Source organism: Amphiura filiformis, chromosome 13 (assembly GCF_039555335.1).
Source record: "Amphiura filiformis chromosome 13, Afil_fr2py, whole genome shotgun sequence".
Lineage (NCBI taxonomy): Eukaryota > Metazoa > Echinodermata > Ophiuroidea > Amphilepidida > Amphiuridae > Amphiura > Amphiura filiformis.
In genome coordinates, this window is record NC_092640.1 from 38,794,034 (window position 1) to 38,816,503 (window position 22,470).

Sequence of the window (22,470 nt, forward strand, 5' to 3'; positions counted from 1 at the left end):
TTACAACGCAAAAACCAGCTTTTCTAAGCATTGTTAACATGGTGCCTTCGCGAAAGAAAGTTTCCTACTATAAAGACCTAACTTTTAATGGTTTGCATGTTTGAAGGTGCAAAATTAACAATAAGGCGCCCGGTTATACCGCCACGTTCAGCAAGTCATCATCACAACACTTGTAAACAAACCTGCTTGAATCATACCTTCATCATACCCTATCCCGAAGAAACAAATGAGTTAAATCTTATAACACAATCAGTGCATCGTACCATGGAGTGTTTCAAATCACACCTACAGTCTGCAAATGCAGCGCACAAGCAGGGATTAATTAGGTTTCAAATGCACACTGGGCAAAACACAAACATCAGTAGGGCCTACCCTCCAAATTTCGCTCCTGATTCTCATTGTTTCTGTGACCATACATTCTATAGGATTAGAATTTTTGCCCAAATCCAAGCATCGATCTTCGCAAAGATTCTTGTCATTCAAAGTTCATCTTTCATCATCCTTGTAATCCCTGCTGGTGCTGCCGCTACAATGCAGATCAATATATGTACAGCTTTTCAATGGGCATACAGTGATAGAATGATCACAACTTTGCAAAACTCGTTCTCACAATGACTTACTAAAATTACAAATTATGTGACACAATCTGGTCCATGGGGGCCAAAGGTGGCAAATTTGAAATTAAGATAAAGGTAAAAATATGGAGTAAGAAAACAATAAAATACATAAGAAAATAGACATCAAAAAACTTCATAACTTTAGAACCAAGTACGCTAGACCTTTGGTGTTTTCAGTAAATGATAGCCTATATATAATTTTGTATACCGTAAAATGGGGTGACTTTGGACACTGGGGTGACTTTGGACACACATGGGAAAAACTATTATTTCATGTAGGCTGTTTTACCTTTTAATATTTCTAAGAATATTTTTGTATGTTCTTATGTGGTAATGTATGGACATTACAAATGACTAAAGTTTTCCAGTATAATGTGTTATCTTATATGTTTTTCAGAACTTTTTAGCGGGGTCCATAAAATACAGGATTTTTGTGGTGGTCAAACTTTCGGTACTCCACCGGAACATAAGAGTGGAAACTCAAGCCTGTTGTTTGGATAGTAAACACAAATGAATCAAGAACCTACCTGGATAGTCATGATATCTAGCCACTCTTAAGAATTTAAAAGCAGGCTGTGTCCAATGTCACCCCAGGGTTTGGCTTCCTTTCCGGGGTGACTTTGGACATAACAAATGAATACAAAAAATTTGACACTTTGTTAAAAATACACCACAGTGACCATGCCCTACCACAACAGTGTCCTCTGTGCTCCTACCCACCTCACAACTACTTCCACCCTCTCCATTGCTCTACTCTTCAGGTCGGGGTGACTTTGGACATGCACTTGATTACATGGTGTCCAAAGTCACCCCAAACTCAAAGGGTGACTTTGGACAAACTTTGCCCCCCAAAATTATCGTAAAATAAAATAAACTCGAGTTGACCTTATGGGCATGAACTGTCCTCTATTGGTACTTGCCAAACCCAACATGAAACTCGGAATTCTACTGATCATTATAAAAATATTTACGACAAAACATCAAAATTGTCCAAAGCCACCCCATGTTACGGTAATGTAATAATTACAGTAACTCAATTTTCAAAATTTCCTCCTTTGACCAGATCGTGTCACAAATTAAATTTTGTCCAAAACAGCGCAAAAATGAAATAAGATTTTTTTTTTTTTTTTTCTGAACACTACTTTTCAAGAATCAGATAATTTACACAAAATTCATAATTACGAAAATCAAGACAGATTCTCCCAAAATTCTAGCCCTGTCTCCAGCATCTCATTCACTCACATTATCCATCATAGATAGCCAGCCATGTCAGTAATCTGGATGGTTCCATACATACAATGCACAGCACACGTACACGTGTATCACCATATCAGCAATGCTCTTACTACCGCACTCACTCCATCAAGATCACAACAGTGAATGCACTCTTTCTCACAATGCTCAACGTGCAAGTAGGTACGCATGACAAGATTTCACTACCAGTAACCAAGGTGATCGAGGTAAGCTATAAACATTACCCTGGTAAAAGAACTGGTAAAAGAACTGGGTACCCGCAGGGAAACCACCTTAAGAGAGTAGGGAGAGCACCTATAGATAGTAAGGTTGGCATTTTCGGTCGGGTAAACGGGTACCCGCCGAGATTACATTACCGGGTAGGAAATACCCTCCCGGTACCAAATTCAAAAAAAATTTCAATACATTTTGAAATCATTAATAGACTATGACATGAATACAAATTATCAATTTTCATATAAAAAATAACAAAATATCTTGAAATTTTTTTTTTTTTTTTTTTTTTTTTAGGTCAACCATGAATGATCCTGGCATTTAGGTCTAGGTCCAGAGACACTTTTTTTTTTTTTTTTTTGCAATTTGGTGCCAGTTACCAAAATGCCAGGCCTAATAGATAGAAATAGTTCATCTTTTTGTTTCCATTTCTAATGCATTCTATCAGTTTACTCTTGACATCAAGTGAATGCTTTTGTGGAATTTACAATTCCGCGCCCATTTTGCTATTTACGATAATCAAGTTTGCTACTGTGCACTTTCACTATTTTGAACATCAATATCAAACTCACTTTTTTTCAACAATAAAAATCATAAAATGCATGGCAAGTTCATCCAAGAGCTTTGTAATGAAGCATGTTTTATGATCGCCTCCTTTTGTTTGGGTTTTTTGTTTGTTTTTTCCCCATTTTGACAATCTTGTTCACTTGTCACACACGGAAATGTCAGGCCGCTATAACTATTTTAACATCATTCCGATGGACAAAGTTCTAAACACACATATAGTACATAATGAGTGGACAAAGAATAAAAAACAAATCTGGAAAATCTGGACAAATCACACTTGATGACACCCCTGGTTGTGGGAAGTAATTTTGACACAAATTGATCCAAATTCCGGTAGAGAAACCCAAAATATGCGTATTGCACAGACCAAATCAAATTATGCATAGAAAGGCAAAAACCATTGGGCCCTGATCATCACAGTCTCCTACGCAGCCAGGTTACGTTCCCTCCACACAAACAGTCTGCCAATGACCACGTATACGCCGTTTCTGATTAGCTAAGAGGGCGACAATGCAAAGTCTATGAGAACCTGCACATCAGCGATGCATCCGGGAACTTGATTGCCCGTGGGTTGAACTCCTGGCTGAATTATCAGATACGCGAGTACATGTAGCATGTGCTGGATGACGTCATGGAAACGGCTAGCCAATCAAAAAGAACTCGTTCGTTGTCATTGACAGACTGTTTGTGTGGAGGGAGCGAAACTGGCTGCTGTGGAGACTATGATCATCATCATCCATTTTTATCTGGGGAAGGGGACAAAACATTCATCTCTCCCATGAGATTGCTTGCACTTTCATGTCAAATTTCACAATGCATGAGAATGTCTGGCACTATACATTACAGGTTCAGAATATAGATGCCTGCACTTTCATTTCATCAGCTAGATGCGGTGGCAATTTGCAGCATCTGAAGGCATCTTCGTATCTGTTTTGGAGGTGGTACTACACCCCTGACAGATTTTTTGCCTATTTTTGCATTTTTCTCAAAAACTATAATGCACTGGTGACAAGTATGCATATTATAGGGGGCAAGGACTACAACTACTGCACTGAAAATTTAGCAACTCAAGGCAAGTAGTTATTGATTTATTGATCAAATATTGGTTTTCCCTCATTTTTGACTGTAACTCCACAACTGTTGTCTGTACTGAAATAAAATGTCCAGTGCAGTAGTTGCAGTCCTTGCCCTTATAATATATATCTTACTTGTCACCAATGCGCTATACTATTTGAGAAAAATGAAAAAAATAGGCACAAAATTAGCCAGGGGTGTAGTACCACATTAAGGGGAGTCGGATGGTAGCATAATCTATTATGTATTTGCATCTAAAGAGCATAATGGTACGGGTTCTATAAAAGCAGATCTAGGAGTGTCATTTCCAATTTCCAGTCTAATATCACTTGCACCTGTTATTATATCAGAACATCCATTCTCTTTAAATAGGCCCCGGCAAAAAACGCAATTTTTTGAAGTAAAAACAAGATCCAAAATTTTGAAAAGCGAGAAAAGCGAGATTTTCCCCGAAAAATGGCACAAGAAGCTTTAAAAACTCCCCAAAATGTTGCCTGCCCTCTGTTGTTCAGATTAGGTCAGTTTAGAATGTCATGAATGTAAACAAGACTCACTGAACTGCCCAGGGGGGCCACTGGTCATTGACAAGGGGGTATCATGCGTGGCCACAAAGTTTCAAATAGCACCCTAAACAAGTATTTACAAGGTCTGCACCCTTAAATAAGTATGACAAGTGCAATTTCATACCCTAAATAAGTATTGACGTTATTTTTGCCCCCATTAGAAGTAAGTAAATCAGTCATATTTTGACTCTAAAACCCTTCATGATAACTGGGAAAACACAAATTCAAAAGTTCATAACTTTTAACCTTTATTACATACTACATTTGTCTCAAAGGACCCTAAACACCGATTTATTGTACAAGGTATACCCTTTTTCTCAAATTTCCTTGTTTTAGATACCCTATTCACGATACGTAAGTACAGTGCCTGATCATGAAAAAAGACCCTTTTTACTTGAATCTTTGGCCACGCATGATACCCCCTGGTCAATGACCAGTGGCCCCCCTGGGCTGAACTGCCGGCGTGAGTCGAAGAAAAAGTGACAAAAATTTGACCTTGAATTATGTTTTATAGCCAAAATATTCCAGTAATTCGATAAATATAATGATATTTGGCCTAAACTTGAACTCATTTGAAATGGAATGTCAGTTTTTATTGAGTAAAGCATGACTTTTCCACTCGTCCATGTGCTTGCAATGCTGCTGAATTCTGCACTTTGGCGAAGTTGGACGAACTTTTATGGCATAAAGCAACATTTTTACAGTAAGTGCACTGCTTGGAAACTTTCTTAAAAAGCGAGATAGTTGGTTAATAGCAAGAATCGCGGCGTGAAAAGCGAGATCACCTTTTTTGCCGGGCCTTATCTTTAAACAACCATGCAAAAATATCACATTTTTGATGATTTTTTAGGATTTTGTGAAAAATAAAACTTGTAACATTTTACACATGCCTATGTTAAAGCCATGATTTCTCCATGTTTAAAAATCTGTGTTACAAATTGGATGTTTTCCGTGATTTTACGTTTTCCACTATAGCACTGAAAAGTTAAAACAAACATGTTTTAAAACTGTATTTTTTCTTACCTTTTACTGTAGTATGGCCAGAACTGTGCATCGTGGGCCTAGAATTAATGCCAGAATGGATTGTTTTATGGTTGATTTAAAAATAATCACTTTTCTTTGTTTTATTTTGCAAATCAACACAAAAAGTTAGACATTTTACACAGTTTTGTGGCATTTTCAAATTTCTGTGAGCAAACTCCGAATTCGGTGAATTTTTCCGTATCGCGGAGAAATCATGGCTTTAGCCTGTGTGCAAATTTTGATTCTAAAGCATTGAGCACTACCTATTTGGAAAAGTTTGCTGTATCTGGGAAATGAAAATATTTTTAGGGATAGTTTTTTCACCAATAGGTTGAATTTTACATCGGCCTAAGACTCTGAAATGATTTTTTAACTTGTCTAAAATTTATTAATGGTAATTGCATCTAAGACTGAAAATGCCTGAGAAGGTGCACGAATTTGGCCTTAAAAGGCCCAAAACAGGATGAAAAAATAAATAAAAATGCATTTGGACAACAAAATAGCCTCAATTCAGGCAAAAGCCTGAAAATTTTCATGCCTAAAATATATACCCCTGTAAATATATAGCAAACAGTGGATGAACTAGCTGCCTCGCCAGCATCACTTACCAAAAGAATGTATTGGTTCCATCATCAAAGACCGCCGTCTGTCTACTGGAGAAGTCCCGCTCTTTTGTTTCTTGGTTTCTGGCCTCCTCTTCCGACGGCATTGTTTCGTCTTCACTCTGCGATTCCCAAGTCTCCCTCTTCACCGTCAGTCTCCCAATGATGCCCCACCTATTGGCGCCGTCATCACCAGACATGGTTGCTGTGGTAGCGAGTTCGGTCAAGGGAGTGAGTAAGGAGGGTGGAATTAATACTCAGCTTCTGACTTCCTGTAATAATTATTTTTACATAAAAAAAGGATAAATTACAATCTTATTGCTATAAAGTATCACAGAGCTATACACCCAAACTTGGGTTATAATTTTGTGGGGGAGGGATGTCTTCTATCCGATGAGCCAGGGATGGCAATCATGTTGACGTGCCCAGCAAAAAAGTAAATCTGGCCATATACCCCCCCAGGAAATTGTTCTAGCGATGGCCCTGTGCACCTCCAACATTAACACTCTATATAATTATACCAGTACTCCAAAAAAAAAATAATAATTAAAGATATCATGAGTGCTCTGCTGTGAGAGACCTTTGTACCATTTGAAGTAAAATATTTACAATTTTATCTACACCACGCCACAACATTTAACTTTTGTCTCTATTTGCTATATTGCAATGCAAATTTATAGTAAGTTATGACCACTACAAAGTGCCTATTAATTAATAATGAACAAATTGGAAAGACAGATTCATTCATGATTTATTTGTTGAACACACATGGACATGGTCTGATGAATCAGGCCATAGATAGTGAGCTGGGTTATGATTGAAGCAAGATTTAATATTATTGTGTTTGATTATATTAGCACTTTGTAGCACGCCTGATTAACTGACCTATTTACATCAGTAAATCAGGCGTGCTACAAATCACACATTTCTGCTTCTGGAAATGTTAAGGTTAGCATTATTTTAAACTGTTGCGATTTGGTAGTTCACAGCATCTTGCGAATGGTAGTGCGCTTTGGCAAAAATTGAATCAATCATTTCATAGCAAACGTGTAGAAGAATATGACAGGTCTTGGGTTATGACGTTGTAAAAAGGGCTGAAACAACAACACTTTTATGGTGAAACGTACATACAGGGGTGTGATTGGTGCTTTTAGAAAAAAAACCCAAAGCAATGAAATTGCGAAGCGGAGCTCTCGCCTGTTGCGGCGGGGGGGGTCTAGGGGCCAGCTTAAGGGCCCCTGGTGGGAATCCAGGGCAGCGCCCGATAGGGTCGAGGGGCGAAGCCCCCTCAAGCCAGAGGGGTTTACACACTTGAGCACCACTGGAGATGCAATTTCATGGGGTAAAATGCAAAATGAGAAACTGTTAAAATACTTCACTTTATAGTATAAAAACATTTATTATCTGTGAATACATACTTCCAGTATCATATCATTCACATACACATGAGAAATTGCATCACCATTTTGCATAGTACAGTGTGTCTATAAATCATCCAGTCAGGGTTCTAAGGAATTTTCATTTTAAAATTGGAGATTTTCTCATATCCGGAACTGAAAATTCCGGAAATGTGACATCTCTGTTAAGCATCTAGCTCTTGGTCCAGGGCACTCCAATCCCAAAAATCCGGAAATCCAGAAAAATCACACCCCTGTACATAACTCATAAACTAACAATAAGTCAAGCAAGTTTTCAAAGTACATGATTTGTAGAATAACCCTAACCCTACCCGTGGGTTTTTTGCTATCGGAAGGGAAAGAAGAAACGAAAAAGGAGAGAAGATGAGGAGAAAAGTCACTTGGCACCCCCGGGATTCGAGCCTGGGACCCCTCGCATGCCACGCAGAAGATCCCCAGCATGTAGCCACACAGGTGATGTTGGCCCAGCCACTGATTCCCTGGGTATATATGACTTGGGCTGATTGCGTCATCAAGTCACGTGGAATGCATGCACACAGAGCGGTTTTAATAGTGAGCTTTAGTGAGACCTAGTTGGGTTACGGATAAGTATCCCATTTAATTTAAAGATGACAACGGACTAATTGAAAATTGCAACTTTTGAATCTACCTCCCTGCATATCAACTTGTTTTGTACAGTACTAACAGACAGTGTGGTCTTACTGAATTTCTTTTTTTTATTTGAGGAGGGGTGATTTTCTTTGGGGGTTGGTTTTGGAGGTTGATTTTTTTTTTTGGGGGGCTTATTTGGGGTTCAACCCTCTACCCCCATAAACCACAAACCATATTAAAACTTCCAAGAAATAAATGTTATGTCTCCCTCACAGTTACACATGGCATGAGTGCCCAAGTTTAAGACCCACATTTGGATCATGCTCCAGTTCCTTGAGGCTGAGCCTCCAACTCTGGCAATTGTATCGTAGTTCTTTAGCCAAAATTTGGAAAATTTTGGAATTTTTTAGCTCCAAAGCCTATAATTTGGCACAATTTTAATTCACAAGACCCACCAAAAATGCTGAAATTTCAGTTCATCAAGCCCCTATTTTTCCCAAAATCAGTTCTTAGTTCCCAAAGTTTGGCGCGCCGCACACCCCTACCAAATTTTCAGTTGAGTGCCCCGGGATGTACTGTAGATACTGCTCAACACTCCTTGCGAGTCACACGGATAGGTTGATATGCGCATGCATGCGGTTCATGTAAATTAGTCTCTATTTGCTTTCTTGATTTCTTGTAGGTGTTTTGTTACGTTGGTTTTAAATTGAGTGGGGTCTAGAATGTCAACCAAATGATTTGGTAGCTCGTTCCACTCTCTAACAGTTCTGGGTAGGAAGGCGTATTTGTAGACGACTTTGTCAAATTTTTACATTTGTACGTCAGGGGGTGACACCCCTAAATGAATTAATATTTTCATCCTTATTTTGCTTGTTACACCCTGTATATTTTATGGGTCACCCTGTATAATGACTCCCATTGTATCATTTCTGAAATCATCTGAGTATGCTTTCAGAATATATACTTTAATTGGGTTCTGATGTAAACTTTTGAAGTTATAGTACCAAACCTGTAAAAAGCATGTGAAAAATACACATGCAACGCAATTGGTACCCAATATAAAAAACATGACCTTACACAGTGTCTTGTTTTCAGCAAATCTGACTAGAGATTTTTGAATTGTTTCTAGCCTCGCAAATTTGTGGCTAGACTTCTCTAGCAATTCACAGGTCACAACTCATTTCATGAAATGAGCTGTGTACTAAGGTGTTCAAGCTCTTTTGTTGCCGTGAATATGGTCATTTTTCTTGCAATATTCAAAACGTGTACTCCAAGTCCAAATAGGCCTATACGTACGTTAACTGCACTATAATCAAATTAAATAATTCTTGGCCAAACTGGAACATGCGCGTTGCGTCCATGTAGTGTACTGTGTACTAAACGTGTACGCAGTGTAAGGCGCGCTATATTCGTGTGTGTTTATCGCGGAGCCACTAGTGTGAACAGTGTTCTAGTTTGGCCAAGAATTACTTAATTTGATAGGTACCGTTATGTTTAAATGCTCCCAAATGTTGTTATTTCTCAATGGAGTTACCTCACTGAACTGTTAATGTTAACATTTTTTGAAGGAAATTTGATGAGGAATTCAAATTTACATATCCCTTATAGACGAATCCAATGAGCCAAGTCATCGTTAGAATTCATTCGGCCATTACTGGGTCCCCGCCGCACCAAATTGGTGTTGTGACTGCCCAATTGGGTGGATTAAAGCCGCATAAAAATCGATGTTATTGTTCATTATGGTGTTGTATAAACTTTCATCATTCTATTGCCTACGTATAACAGAGGTTATGGAATGTAGTTTAAAATCCCAGCCAAGGTCGTGTCATTTCACATTTTAGGTGGGATGGACTCGCCGGGGACCCAGCTATGGCTACCATTGAGGTGTAGGAATTTGTGTAATTGGATTCGTCTATACCATTGGTTTTTGTGTAGGGCACAATAAAACCGGAGTTCTCCATTGTATTCTCACACTATTCTGAGTTCACCAATCGAGTGCTGGATAAACACTTCGGACTTCGCGCGTGTTTGCATTCCAGTGATGTACCATAAACTGTATGCAGTTATCGCTATTTGTCTTGCGTCTTGTTGTAAACTCTTGTTCAAGTATATCCCATCAGCTGCATGAAGCTTGGACAATAATCATGATAATATTAATACGATCGTGAGATTATACATGTACACGCATTGCAGGCACTGTCCATCTTGATGCATTAATTGTGTGTATATCACTATAGATTCGTCTTACGTCTTGTTAAGTACATACCACCGGGGGGGGGGGGCACTCCCATTGACATACGTGAATACGTCATGTGCCCATGAAAAGACCCTGGTATTTGTGGCAAATCCTACGTACGTGTACCCAATGACCCCGCGCCCTCACAAACTTCCTGAGCACCTGAAAGACTATGTGTTAAAACTAAATGGACAGGTCACTGTGTGGACAGGTCACTGTGTACTATGACATTTTAATCCATCACCGGTGTCCTCCTATGGTCACTTCATTGAACTTTGAACTGATTTACGTACATGTCATTTGGAATTCTAAAAGAAAACTCTGGAACTGACGTTTACTTCATTGAACTTTGAACCATTTTACATTCATGTTGAATGTCAGTTTGTCATTGCAGACAAAAAGGCTCTTGAACTGTTGATGTTATTGACTGTTGGCACAGTTGTTAGTAGTAGTTGTTTAGTAGTGTTATCCTCACTTCCTTGTGAGGAAAGTGATCTTGTTTTTTTCTTTAAAAAAAAAAGAGAAAAGAGGTAGTGACGCCAGTTGATTCATAGTTGTGTGCCCTTAAGGTGCACTGAGCCTGGATGGGCTCTCTCTCTCTCTCTGCACTCGTGGAAGCTACATGTGCCTGGTTGTGATTATCACATTAGATTAATCCCTAATCCTTTTATTGGCGCCGTTTTTTTCAGTACCTTACACTGAATGACCCCTTTCTTGAACAATTAGTCCTCAAAATTGACAATTCGGCGCGCTTTGTGCGCATTTTGAGCAAAATAAATGAGTTTTGTCTATTTTGTACTGTAAAATTGGATAAAAAGATATTTTTGATTATCAATGATGTGTGTTTTCTGAAAATTTCTACACCGATAGACGTTTCGTACGCTGGTGGGCATACATTTTTGTATCCAGTACGGTACGCCACTTTCATATTTGAGTGCCTTCCCCGGGACATCCCAGCTGCGTAATAACCATGATAATAATACGATCGCTGAGATGACAGTATACGCATTGTAGGCGCTGGAACGAAATATCAATTTTCTTCATTTTACCTCATTTGTTTGGCTCGAAATTAAAAGGGGACAATTCTTAAATGCAAATCATACATATTGCTTCAGGTACAGGCCAAACATGTATGAATAGGGGGTCTGAAATATCATTTTGCATGAAAAATATGATTCACTGTACCGGTACATTTATTTGTTGTGACATTGGATTAAATCATGTCTTGAAATTCTATGAAAGTTGCAATTTAGATTGCAACTTTCTTGGATATTGGCTGTTTTTGAAAGTTGATGGTAAGTTTCTGGCGATCCGAGTACATTGTTATCAGACCTACATGTAAGATGAAGTCCGGGGATGAAGTTAGTAAAACCCCTGTTGCCATACAAATCACAAAAAAAATCTACCTTTGAGTCTTATCAGACAGACTTAAGTTTGGTTGGTCAGTACCCCCCCCCCCCCATCAAGGTCTTAGCCAGCCATGCGTCCACCCGTCTTTAAGACGGGCTAATCTAATTTTAGACGGGTGGATTTAATGGATTTTACAGATGTGATAGCTCTAAAACAGATGATATTAAGGTTATATGAACTTGAGACTAATTTAGAGTGACATGTAAAGGCCAAATCAGGACATATTTGACCCCAGTGGCTCTTCCATGGGTATAGGCAAGTTGTTTTATATCTTGAGGGTCAAATTTTGGCATCTGCTTGGACGGGTGGTTTCTGATTTCTGGCTAAGACTCTGCCCCCCATCATAATTATTGCACAGCCCCCTGCTTGTTAGTATGATGAAGGGGGGGGGGGTACAATTTACAAACAGCATGCCAAAAAATTTAAACTTACTACCAGGGGATAGGGGGTATATTTGAGTAGAAATGAATTTTAAAAGGTAAAATGATGTCGCGAAAGCCAAATCAACAGTTGACGCAAAAGGTGGTGACCTTAAAACCCACTATTCATGAACAAAAGTATCTACAGGGCATGAATTTTAAAAAACAGCAGGTGTGCTACAAATCGCACTCCTGGAAATAGTCAGGCGAGCTACAGGTGTGCTGTTAATTGCACTCGGTGAGGATTTTAGGTGTGCTATCATTTGCACTCGGTAAGAAGTTTAGGTGGGCTATTTGAATTATTGCACTTGATATTCAGATAAGAAGCATTGGTGTTGAATGTGGGACTACAATGTACAGAAAGACAGGGAAGGGAGAAAGAAAGAAAAAGAAAGAAAAAAAGAAAAGGAGAAAAAAGGGAAGGGAGAAAGAAAAGGAAAAAAAGGAAAGAAAAAAAGGAAAGAAAAAAAAAACCAAGGGCCTAAATAAAACATAAATACACTGCTTAAATACATAAAATTATTTATTATTTCAGTACATAATCATAAACCCCATAGCCACTCCCCCAACAATTACTATGCAAACCACGCCCGTAAAACAAGTTTACTATATTCACCCATTGCAAAAGTCGCCAAATTCGTACTACACAAAGTGCCACTTCACTCACTTTTTGCGAAGGCACCCTCCAATCTCATCTAACCAAACATTTTTATGTACAAAAACTACATTTATTCACCATGTGCATAATTTAACTTACCGTTAAACTCTGTTAGTTAGATATTTGGAGAGTAGTTTCTGATATATCAGTTCGAAATCTCAACTTTCAAATTCACTAGAAAGTCGTCAAAATTTGCCGCGAACAAGTGCCAATCATGTGTGTTGGTACCATGCTAATGGAGCTTCAGTTTTCACTAGACTTGAAACCTACGGCATGGAAACACCGTGGTTATCAGCGAATCGCAAATTGCCCTTTTCATTGTTGACCTGCTTGTGAACTACGACCTGACAGTAAAACATGTGACTTTTTTTAATTACGTTATAGGAACACGGTCATCAGTACTATTTTCGTTACATATTTTATGCATGTGAAGAATATTACGGGGATGAATTTGAAGGCTGAATTTGAAGGCTGCAACTTTGGAAACTCCTTCAGGTGACAAGGTGCGCTGTAAATCGCACTCGGTAAAGTGATTTAAGGTGGGCTCTATGCGCGCGATCGCACTCGCGCGCCTTAAAATGCATGGCCTGTTAAAATCTATAATATAAACTTCACTAAATTATACATGTACACGCATTGCAGGCATGCATTAATTGTGTGTATAGATTCGTCTTACGTCTTGTTAAGTACATACCACCGGGGGGGGCACTCCCATTGACATACGTGAATACGTCATGTGCCCATGAAAAGACCCTGGTATTTGTGGCAAATCCTACGTACACCCAATGACCCCGCACCCTCACAAACTTCCTGAGCACCTGAAAGACTATGTGTTAAACTAAATGGACAGGTAACTGTAAATTAGCAAAATATGATTGAAAATTTGAAATTACAAGCAATTTGGTTAAATTGTGTTGTACATGTAGCTTTTCAAAGGGAAAATGTAGCACACACATCGGGTGTACAGCAATAAGCCTGTTCAAAATGTGCATACAATGTACATAGTACATGGATGGTGCTGCAGTCAGTGCCACCGACAAGGGGTGTTAAAGGGGGTGTGTTACTCCCGAGCCCGCGGTCCTATGGGCCCATTAAAAACAGAAAGCATACCGGTACCTTAATGGGCCCATAAAAGCAAAGAAAAGAGACATCAGGGGGACAGTAAAAAGGGGCCTGTGCGTTCATTTTACCCCCTGGGCCCGTAATGGCTCTCGGCGGCACTGGCTGGTGGCTGCAGTACAGTGAATGAGCTATGAGGTCTCTTACATAATTTGTAATTTTAAGGAACTGCCAGGGAGCCTGAAAAAGGGACCCTTGACCGCCGCACATACCCATACCCAGGGTTATAGCTACGGTGGCGGCGCCCGCCCAGAACTGGCGCTGTCCGCCCGGCACAAAAAAAAAAAAATTAAATTTAATTTTTTTTTTTAGTAAATGATTTTTTCATCATAAGAAGAGCAAAAAAAATAAAAAATTAGGGGGGTGATACCCCAGAGCTTATTCCCAGATAACTCGCGTTCACTAAAAAGATTGTACCCCGAGCCAGCGCTCTAATTGGATAGTAAAATTACCAGGCACTCAACTTGGGCTAGCTATAAATAACCCTGCCCATACCCCATTAAGCCTGCAGCATACTTTCCTGCCGCTTGCCGCTGCGGCAAGCGGCAGGGTGTTTCAACCAATGACAAGCCTTTATTGTGTCCGTTTGTCTGCAATGCGCGTGCGCCACGCCGCTCAACGGCAAGCGGCAGGGTAGTATGAAACAAGCATTACATGTGAGTACCCCCGGGAAGGCCGGGATTCCGGGAGTACATCAATAAGGCCAAAAAAAATATATTGTTGTGTTGCCCTCAACCGTCCTACCCTAAATCCGGAAAAATCAGGGGCGCAATTTTTTTTTTTTTTTTTTTTTTTTTTTGGAATGATGATTTTTTGTTCACTTAAAATTAATATTTTATTGTAAGACTAGTCTTTAATTGTTGTCTATATCCAGAAGTCAAAATTGACAAATGTCACCTAATTGAACAAGCATTATTTAATATTTGAGGGGATTTTTTAAAAACTAAAGGTTTAAAAAAAAAAAAAAAAAAAAAATAATCCGACCGTCCTACCCAAATTTCTCATTTTTCCACTTGAGGGCAACACAACAATATTTTTTTTTTGGGCCTAATAATGATCAATTCAAGATCAAATCTCAGCTGGATCGTCCTATCATAGCCTATGATGATGGTTTGAGGAAAGAACTTTAGAGCTGGCAATCATACATGTAGTAGCCCTTTAAACTTTTCGCATAGTACTGAAAATGTTACGTTATTATGAGTTATGAGGGCCGATGACACACATTCGATATGGTTATGGGTGTACAAACTGTTACAACATGCCATTATTTTTTATTTTTTAAGCTTACCTAATGACCGGTTTCCATCCACACTGTCACACTGATTAGCATATGGCACGTTTATAATGAGTATCGTACGATATCAACACTTGTACCGCCTCTGTTTATGTGCACTGCATGCGGGTCTGCATGGATAAAGCGTGTGCAGAGTCTGTTCAATACATGCATTTGTTTTTGGTGGAGAAAATCGACCTTCAGATATCTGCAGAAATCGACATGCTGGATTTGTCCAACTGCAACAGAGGGCGCTATTTATTTTAAATTATCAAGCCAGTGAGGCACCGACAGGAATGGAAGACCATGCTAGATTTACCCAAAGATCTTGGACTATTATATTATTTACCCCTCTATAATTTAAATTTTGGCTGGCATTTTCTTCTGAAGGGGGGGGGGGGGGGGCAAATATATAGGCGGGTCATAAATTTTTGGTAATAAACAGGGGGGTCATAAAATTTTTAATGACCAAAATCTAGGGGGTCACTCCAAAATGTAACCAGGGGAAGTTGGGGCGGACACCCCCAATCCCAAAATGTCCAAAAAGTACCCTTTTTTTTACCCAAAAAGTTCCAAAATTTGGGGGGTTTTTTTATGCCTTTTTGGTCAAATAAGGTTCAAGTTTTGGAAGAAAAAGTCCACTTTTTCAAAATCCGCCCCCCCCCACCCAGTCCAAAAAGGTCGAAATTTTGAGAAAAATATCCACTTTTCAAAATCAGCCCCCCCAATAAATCTTGGTTACGGGCCTGCTGATAGTGTGTTTACTTTATTCAAAAAGACTGATTTCAATACAATTTTAGCCTGTTTCCGAGGGGTAAGGTGTATCAGTGGTGGTGGTGGGGGCCGCCGAAGTAGGGGGGTCACAATTTTATTGACGCCGACTTTTTGTAGGGCCTCCCCCCCCCACCCTTCCAAAGAAAATGATGGCCCCTAATGTAAATTACTGTGATTTATAAGCGCAGGCTTTAATTTTTCACACAGAAAATAGCTAGGGGGTCACGTGGCCACAATTGAAGTAGACCCCTAGGCCTATGCCTCAGTTGTCAGTTGTGGCGTACTTTGATGGCAAACAAACAAAAATGCGCTTTTCAGAGTAAAAATATACAAAGAGACAAACTTTTCATTATGCAGTTACTGTCCGTTTTTCCTATTCAGTGCACACACAGCGCTCTAATTGATGATTGACCTCTAGCTCACTCACTGTACTGTAGATATAGGCAATGGACTAGTTAGTGGGCTGGTGGGAAAACATGCATGTAGTAAAAGTGCCACAACTTTGCAATTATTCACGCAAGACATAATAAAAGTATACATTTTTATAAAGGCAAGACATCAATGAATCTCAATATAATTAATACAGATTTGGTGTAAAAAATGAAGAAAATCACAGAAAAGTGAATTTTTGGTCATTTTTGTTCGGTACATCATAACAAAGAAACACTCTTTCCAAACAAAAATTTTTGTTTTGTTTTTTTCTTAGTCTTGAGGCACCATTCCAAAAACGTGTTTTTTTTTGTTTTTGATATTGGCCTTATTTTTTGAGATATTGACAATATCAGGCATCATTTTTAACTTTTTAAAATTCACAAAGGCCTATTTGCACAAAATGATGCCTAAAATCGGAAATAGACCAAAATATAAAAACAATGAGAAAACGGTTTCTAAAGTCGATCATGCTTTTTATGATGAGCATAATTGCTTACCTATAGATGCTGTAGGCCTATTTATTGAGTTATCGTGTACCTAAATCGTCATTTTACCGAGAAAATTAACATTGAAATAAAGGCCGTTGAAGTTTAAAGTGTTCACATTTTGCACTTTGATCGAAGCTCACAGTAGAATGCGGCATTTCTCGTTTTTCTACCTTACATTACGTGAACATCAAGTAAATTAATCCACCCCCCTTGAGAAGTCTGATGTTTTTTAATACATCTTGTGAGGGTGTCGGACAATTTTGGGAAAAAAAGTGTTGAAATTGCCAATTCTGGAGATAAGTTTAGATTTTGTTGCCATTTAACAATGTTTAGCAAAACTTGCAATAATGTGGCCGAAGAGGGAAAATGACAAGTTATTGTCCTTTTGAGAAAAATTTGCCTTTTTAGTAAGAATTTGGTCAATTATCATGATTTCATGTTAAATGCGTACGAAATTTCTGAATTTGAATTATTTTTTCCATGAAAAGCAAATTAATACTTACTTACTTGGTATTACCAAGTAGGCCTAGGTATAGGCCTACCATACCATCTCTAATGGGGTGTGGATGACATGCCTGATTTGCTATCTACTGCTGATAGAGTGTGGATGACATACTTGGTATGCTATCTATACTGCTGATGTGGTGCATGATACTTGGTATACTATCTACTGCTGATGGGGTGTGGATGACATACCGGGTACTTGATATGCTATATACGGTACTGCTGATGGGGTGTGGATGACATACTTGGTATGCTATCTACTGCTGATGGGGTGTGGATGACATACTTGATATGCTATCTACGGTACTGCTGATGGGGTGTGGATGACATACTTGGTATGCTAACTACTGCATGCTGATGGGGTGTGGATGACATACTTATAGAATGCTCTCTACTGCTGCATGCTGATGGGGTGTGGATATGACATACTTAGAATGCTATCTACTGCTGATGGAGTGTAGATGACATACTTGGAATGCTATCTAGGCCTACTGCTGATGAAGTGTAGGCCCTAGATGACATACCGGTACTATCTACTGGAATGCTATCTACTGCTGATGGTGCTTGGATGACACACTTGGAATGCTATATCTACTGCTGATGGGGTGTAGATGACATACTTGGAATGCTATCTACTGCTGATGGAGTGTAGATGACATACTTGGAATGCTATCTACTGCAGATGGTGCTTGGATGACACACTTGGAATGCTGTGTAGGCCTACTGCTGATGGGGTGTAGATGACATCACAGCAAACACAAAACGTTTTCGACATCATTCGCAAAAGGTTATAAAAGGTTGTCAGAAAACGTTTAAATGTCGGGTTATATAAAGGGTACATTAATGGTATAAAACGTTTTCATAACATTAAATAACATTTGTTGGTAATTTACTGCACAGCAAACACAAATGTTTTACAGAAAACATTTAAATGTCGGGTTATATAAAGGGTATAAAAACGTTTCAATAACATTCCAAAAACATTGTGAAAACTTGGTACAAATCATTCTAAACAGAATGTTATTTTGGGGTTGCAAAAATATTTTGCAAAAAATGTTTGCCCAAAATATTTACAATAACGTTTTTAAAATGTTTTCACGACCTTTATATAACCCGACATTTAAATGTTAATAAAACGTTTTGTAAAAAACATTTTAAGAACATTTCTGTGTTTGCTGGGTGCAAATATTTTAACATAATGTTATTTAAGCTTGAAAACATATTTGGCCAAAAATGTTTGCAAAAATAGTTTACAATGACATTTCGAAAACATTTTAAAAAATATTGTTGTAGTGTGTTTTTAGCGTTAAAACGTTTTTACCTAAACCAAAACCCAAAATATAACTTATTTAAAACGTTTTAAAAACGTTTTTGTGTTTGCTGGGATACTTGGTATGCTATCTACTGTGAGTGCTGATATTTATCAATTTATCTCATGACTATTCATCTATGACATTATCTCATGAATATTCATCAATGACGTCATCTCATGAATATTCAATGACGTCATCTCATGAATATTCAATGACGTCATCTCATGAATATTCAATGACGTCATCTCATGAATATTCAATAACGTCATCTCATGATATTCAATAACGTCATCTCATGAATATTCGATGACGTCATCTCATGAATATTCGATGACGTCATCTCATGAATATACTCTCATGCTGATATTTATCAATTTATCTCAGGACTATTCATCTATGACATCATCTCATGAATATTCATCAATGACGTCATCATCAATGACATCTCATGAATATTCATCAATGACAAGATTATGAATGTTTTGAGTCATCCAGTAGTATAAAATAGACAAAAATATGAATCAAATACTGGACTCACCAACGATTTTTTTCAGTAACGTTGCGACCCGTTCGCAGGGTCTTCATCAGATTGCGAGAGTCTTGACTGATGGTTTGGTCACGTGAAACTACTTCAGGCTCCTCGCCGATTACCATCACGTGACCAAACCATCAGTCAAGTCTCTGCGAGTCTGATGAAGACCCGTGAACGGGTCGCAACGCTACTGAAAAATCGTTGGCGAGTCCAGTATTTGATTCATATTTTGTCTATTCATCAATGACGTCATCTCATGAATATTCAATGACGTCATCTCATGAATATTCAATGACGTCATCTCATGAATATTCAATGACGTCATCTCATGAATATTCAATGACGTCATCTCATGAATATTCAATAACGTCATCTCATGAATATTCAATAACGTCATCTCATGAATATTCGATGACGTCATCTCATGAATATTCGATGACGTCATCTCATGAATATTCGATGACGTCATCTCATGAATATTCGATGAAGTCATCTCATGAATATTCGATGAAGTCATCTCATGAATATTCGATGAAGTCATCTCATGAATATTCGATGAAGTCATCTCATGAATATTCGATGAAGTCATCTCATGAATATTCATCAATGACGTCATCTCTTGAATATTCATCAATGACGTCATCACATGAATATTCATCAATAATATCATCTCATGAATATTCATCAATGACGTCATCTCATGAATATTCATCAATGAAGTCATCTCATGAATATTCAATGACGTCATCTCATGAATATTCATCCGACATCAATATAATATCTATGACGTCATCTCATAAATATTCATCTCATTATGTAAAACATTTCGTATATAATTGCTATATTCAAAATTTAAAATAATTATTATGTCCAAAATCGTAATCATACGAAATGATTTGCATACGAAATGAATTAAAAGGAAGACACGGACTCAATAAACGCACACACCAGTAAACGTTGACATGTTTGGTTGAAAATATTGCAAATTGAATTGAATTGAAAACAAACAAGTGCATGAAGTTATCCCACAGGTTGCGAATATTTCAATATTAATATGTATAGGCCTAAATTTTGGATTACTCGGAGAATTACTTCGTCCTAATTTTGGATTACAATATTTTCAAGCACCCTGACAACATTTTCTTTCTTTTTTCTTTTCTTTCTTTATTTTTTTTACTCCGTTTCTCAGTGCCGTAGATTTCTTTTTGACAATGGGGGGTGGGGGGGGGGGGGGTTGGAAAAAATTCTTGAAGTTTTAGGGATCAAGCAGCTTTTGGCGACAGAATAAATTTATGGCAGAAATGTTTGTCATTTTGAAGCTAAACTGATTAAATATTGTGCAAAAGTGGAATCAATTTGCGCTAAGCGCGAAAAAAATTGCACTTTGGGGGCTAAAATAGCCAAATATGAGGTTAATTTGGTAATAAACCCACATACAGACGTCAACATTGGGGGGATGATTGTATAAACCATCCCCTGGCAAAATATTGGGGTGATTTATCCCCCCCCCCCCATCCCCCGGGATCTACGTATGCTGTTTCATTTGTGTCCTGTAAGTACCGATGTGAAGGTGTTCCTTATCAACATTATGTTTCTCGGGGACATAAATAGTCACATTAGAAATGCTTAAAGTGTCTGTCGTTGTTTTCCCAGACGAATGAATGAAAAAATAGGGTCATTTGGCATGAAAAAAGGGGCTTATTATTGCGTTGGGGAGAATATTTTATGAAAATTACTAAAAACCGGAGCAATATATCAACTATTCTAATTTTACTAATTCATAAACAGTACCGTAGGCCCTGAGAAAAAAGGGTATAGCCGAACCTAAGGGGGTAATCTAATAGTCGCAGCAACTCTGTAAAAGATTACCAGTTCTGCAAGAGCTTGTTTGTTTGTTGGAATTTTAATCATAAGGCCTAACATGATTTTTTTTTCACATTCCACATTCATTTTTCTAGGGGTTTGATGATTTTTTGGTAACACCAAATTAAAAAAAAATCCTACAAAAATTAATCCAAAAAAAGAAGCAATGGGACTATTTTAAAGAAACACCACCAAAATGACCAAATAAAGTAATCAATAGGCCTAGATAGATAATTTAGTTCTGCGTATTTTGATACCTAATTCGGCACGATGCGACTGTATTTCCCGAAGTTATACTTGTTTCAATGGAAAAGGAGAGCAATTCAAAAGTGACATATTAGGGATATTTCCTCCTTCGGGTGATTTCTATAATAGGAACGGGATCATTACAGCGTGACAGATCAACACTCACTCGCCGTGCTCATAATTAGTGTGTTTTGAGAGAAAAGTGCATATTAATTATCTAAAAATGATATAATCCAATTTGGGAAAATAAAGTCGCATCGTGCGGATTGTGGTATCAAAATGTATATACGCAGAATAAAAATTTATGTGAATTCATACTCTTTGTGCACAGTACATACAGTATAGGCCTATATATAATATACCGTAAAACCTCGTCTACAAGCATATAAAATGTTTTTGATGAAAGCTTAATCAATACGAAACAAGCGTAAGTATTCCAATACAATAGATTGGTCTTACAATAACAGGCCCTACTTATGCTTGTAATTTATTTGCTCAAACTCAATAATGGCGCCTGGAATAATTTAGCCTTTATCAGAGGCACTCTATATGCTTGTAGACGATGTTTTACGGTATATTACACGGCAAAATGTTGCATTTTACCGAAAATCCTTAACAGTGTATGCCAATCGGTTTTGGTGAAAGGCCTATTGCAGTTTGATTTGAACTGAACAGCCGTTGTTGAAAGTTAGGCCTATTCCTTATAGTCTTCGACCCTTATAATTTAAAGTCTTGCCCTCATGCATGTCGGTTGAATGTGACCTCTCTTCTGCCCAAATATCTTCGGATCAGCTTAGCTCTCTGAGCTGCAAAAGGAAAGGAAAGATGGCAAGTTATATGGAACTTACGAAATAATTACTTCATAATTATTTTGTTTCCTCTTTATTTTTGATTGCGTCAGAAACAAACAAAAAATATTGTAATTTTTGACAAAACACGGGCACATCAAAATTGAGTTAAAGTAATCACATTTATATAAAGGCCTAAAAAATATTGCTTACATGTTGACTTATTATGGATTTTTGTGGGCTAAATTAAACAATTTAACATGCCAGTGGCGGATACAGAGTAGTCAGAGGGGGTGGGGGCCCAATTTTCGAATAAAAAAATATCCCTGAGCGCTTGCGCGACGCATGGGGTTGTCTAATGGGATGTGCCCCCCCCCCCCCCCTCCCCTCAGAAGTTAGAAACTTTTGGAAAATGAAGACCCAATTGAAGCCATTTGGTTGACTATTTTGTCACTATTATTGTGTAAAATTTTAGTTTGAAAAAGCCTAAAAT

The 22,470-nt window shown here is 38.1% G+C and overlaps 1 protein-coding gene across 1 annotated transcript in view; it reads right to left on the reverse strand.

The window, feature by feature from the left end:
- Window positions 1-15,253, reverse strand: part of LOC140168315 (phosphatidylserine synthase 2-like) — a 130,673-nt gene extending 115,420 nt beyond the window's left edge. Inside the window, 2 exon segments of the mRNA XM_072191677.1 lie at window positions 5,920-6,185; window positions 15,053-15,253. Of these exon segments, the coding sequence (XP_072047778.1) occupies window positions 5,920-6,113 (194 nt within the window). The 5' untranslated portion in view covers window positions 6,114-6,185; window positions 15,053-15,253.
- Between the last annotated feature and the right edge of the window lie 7,217 nt (window positions 15,254-22,470).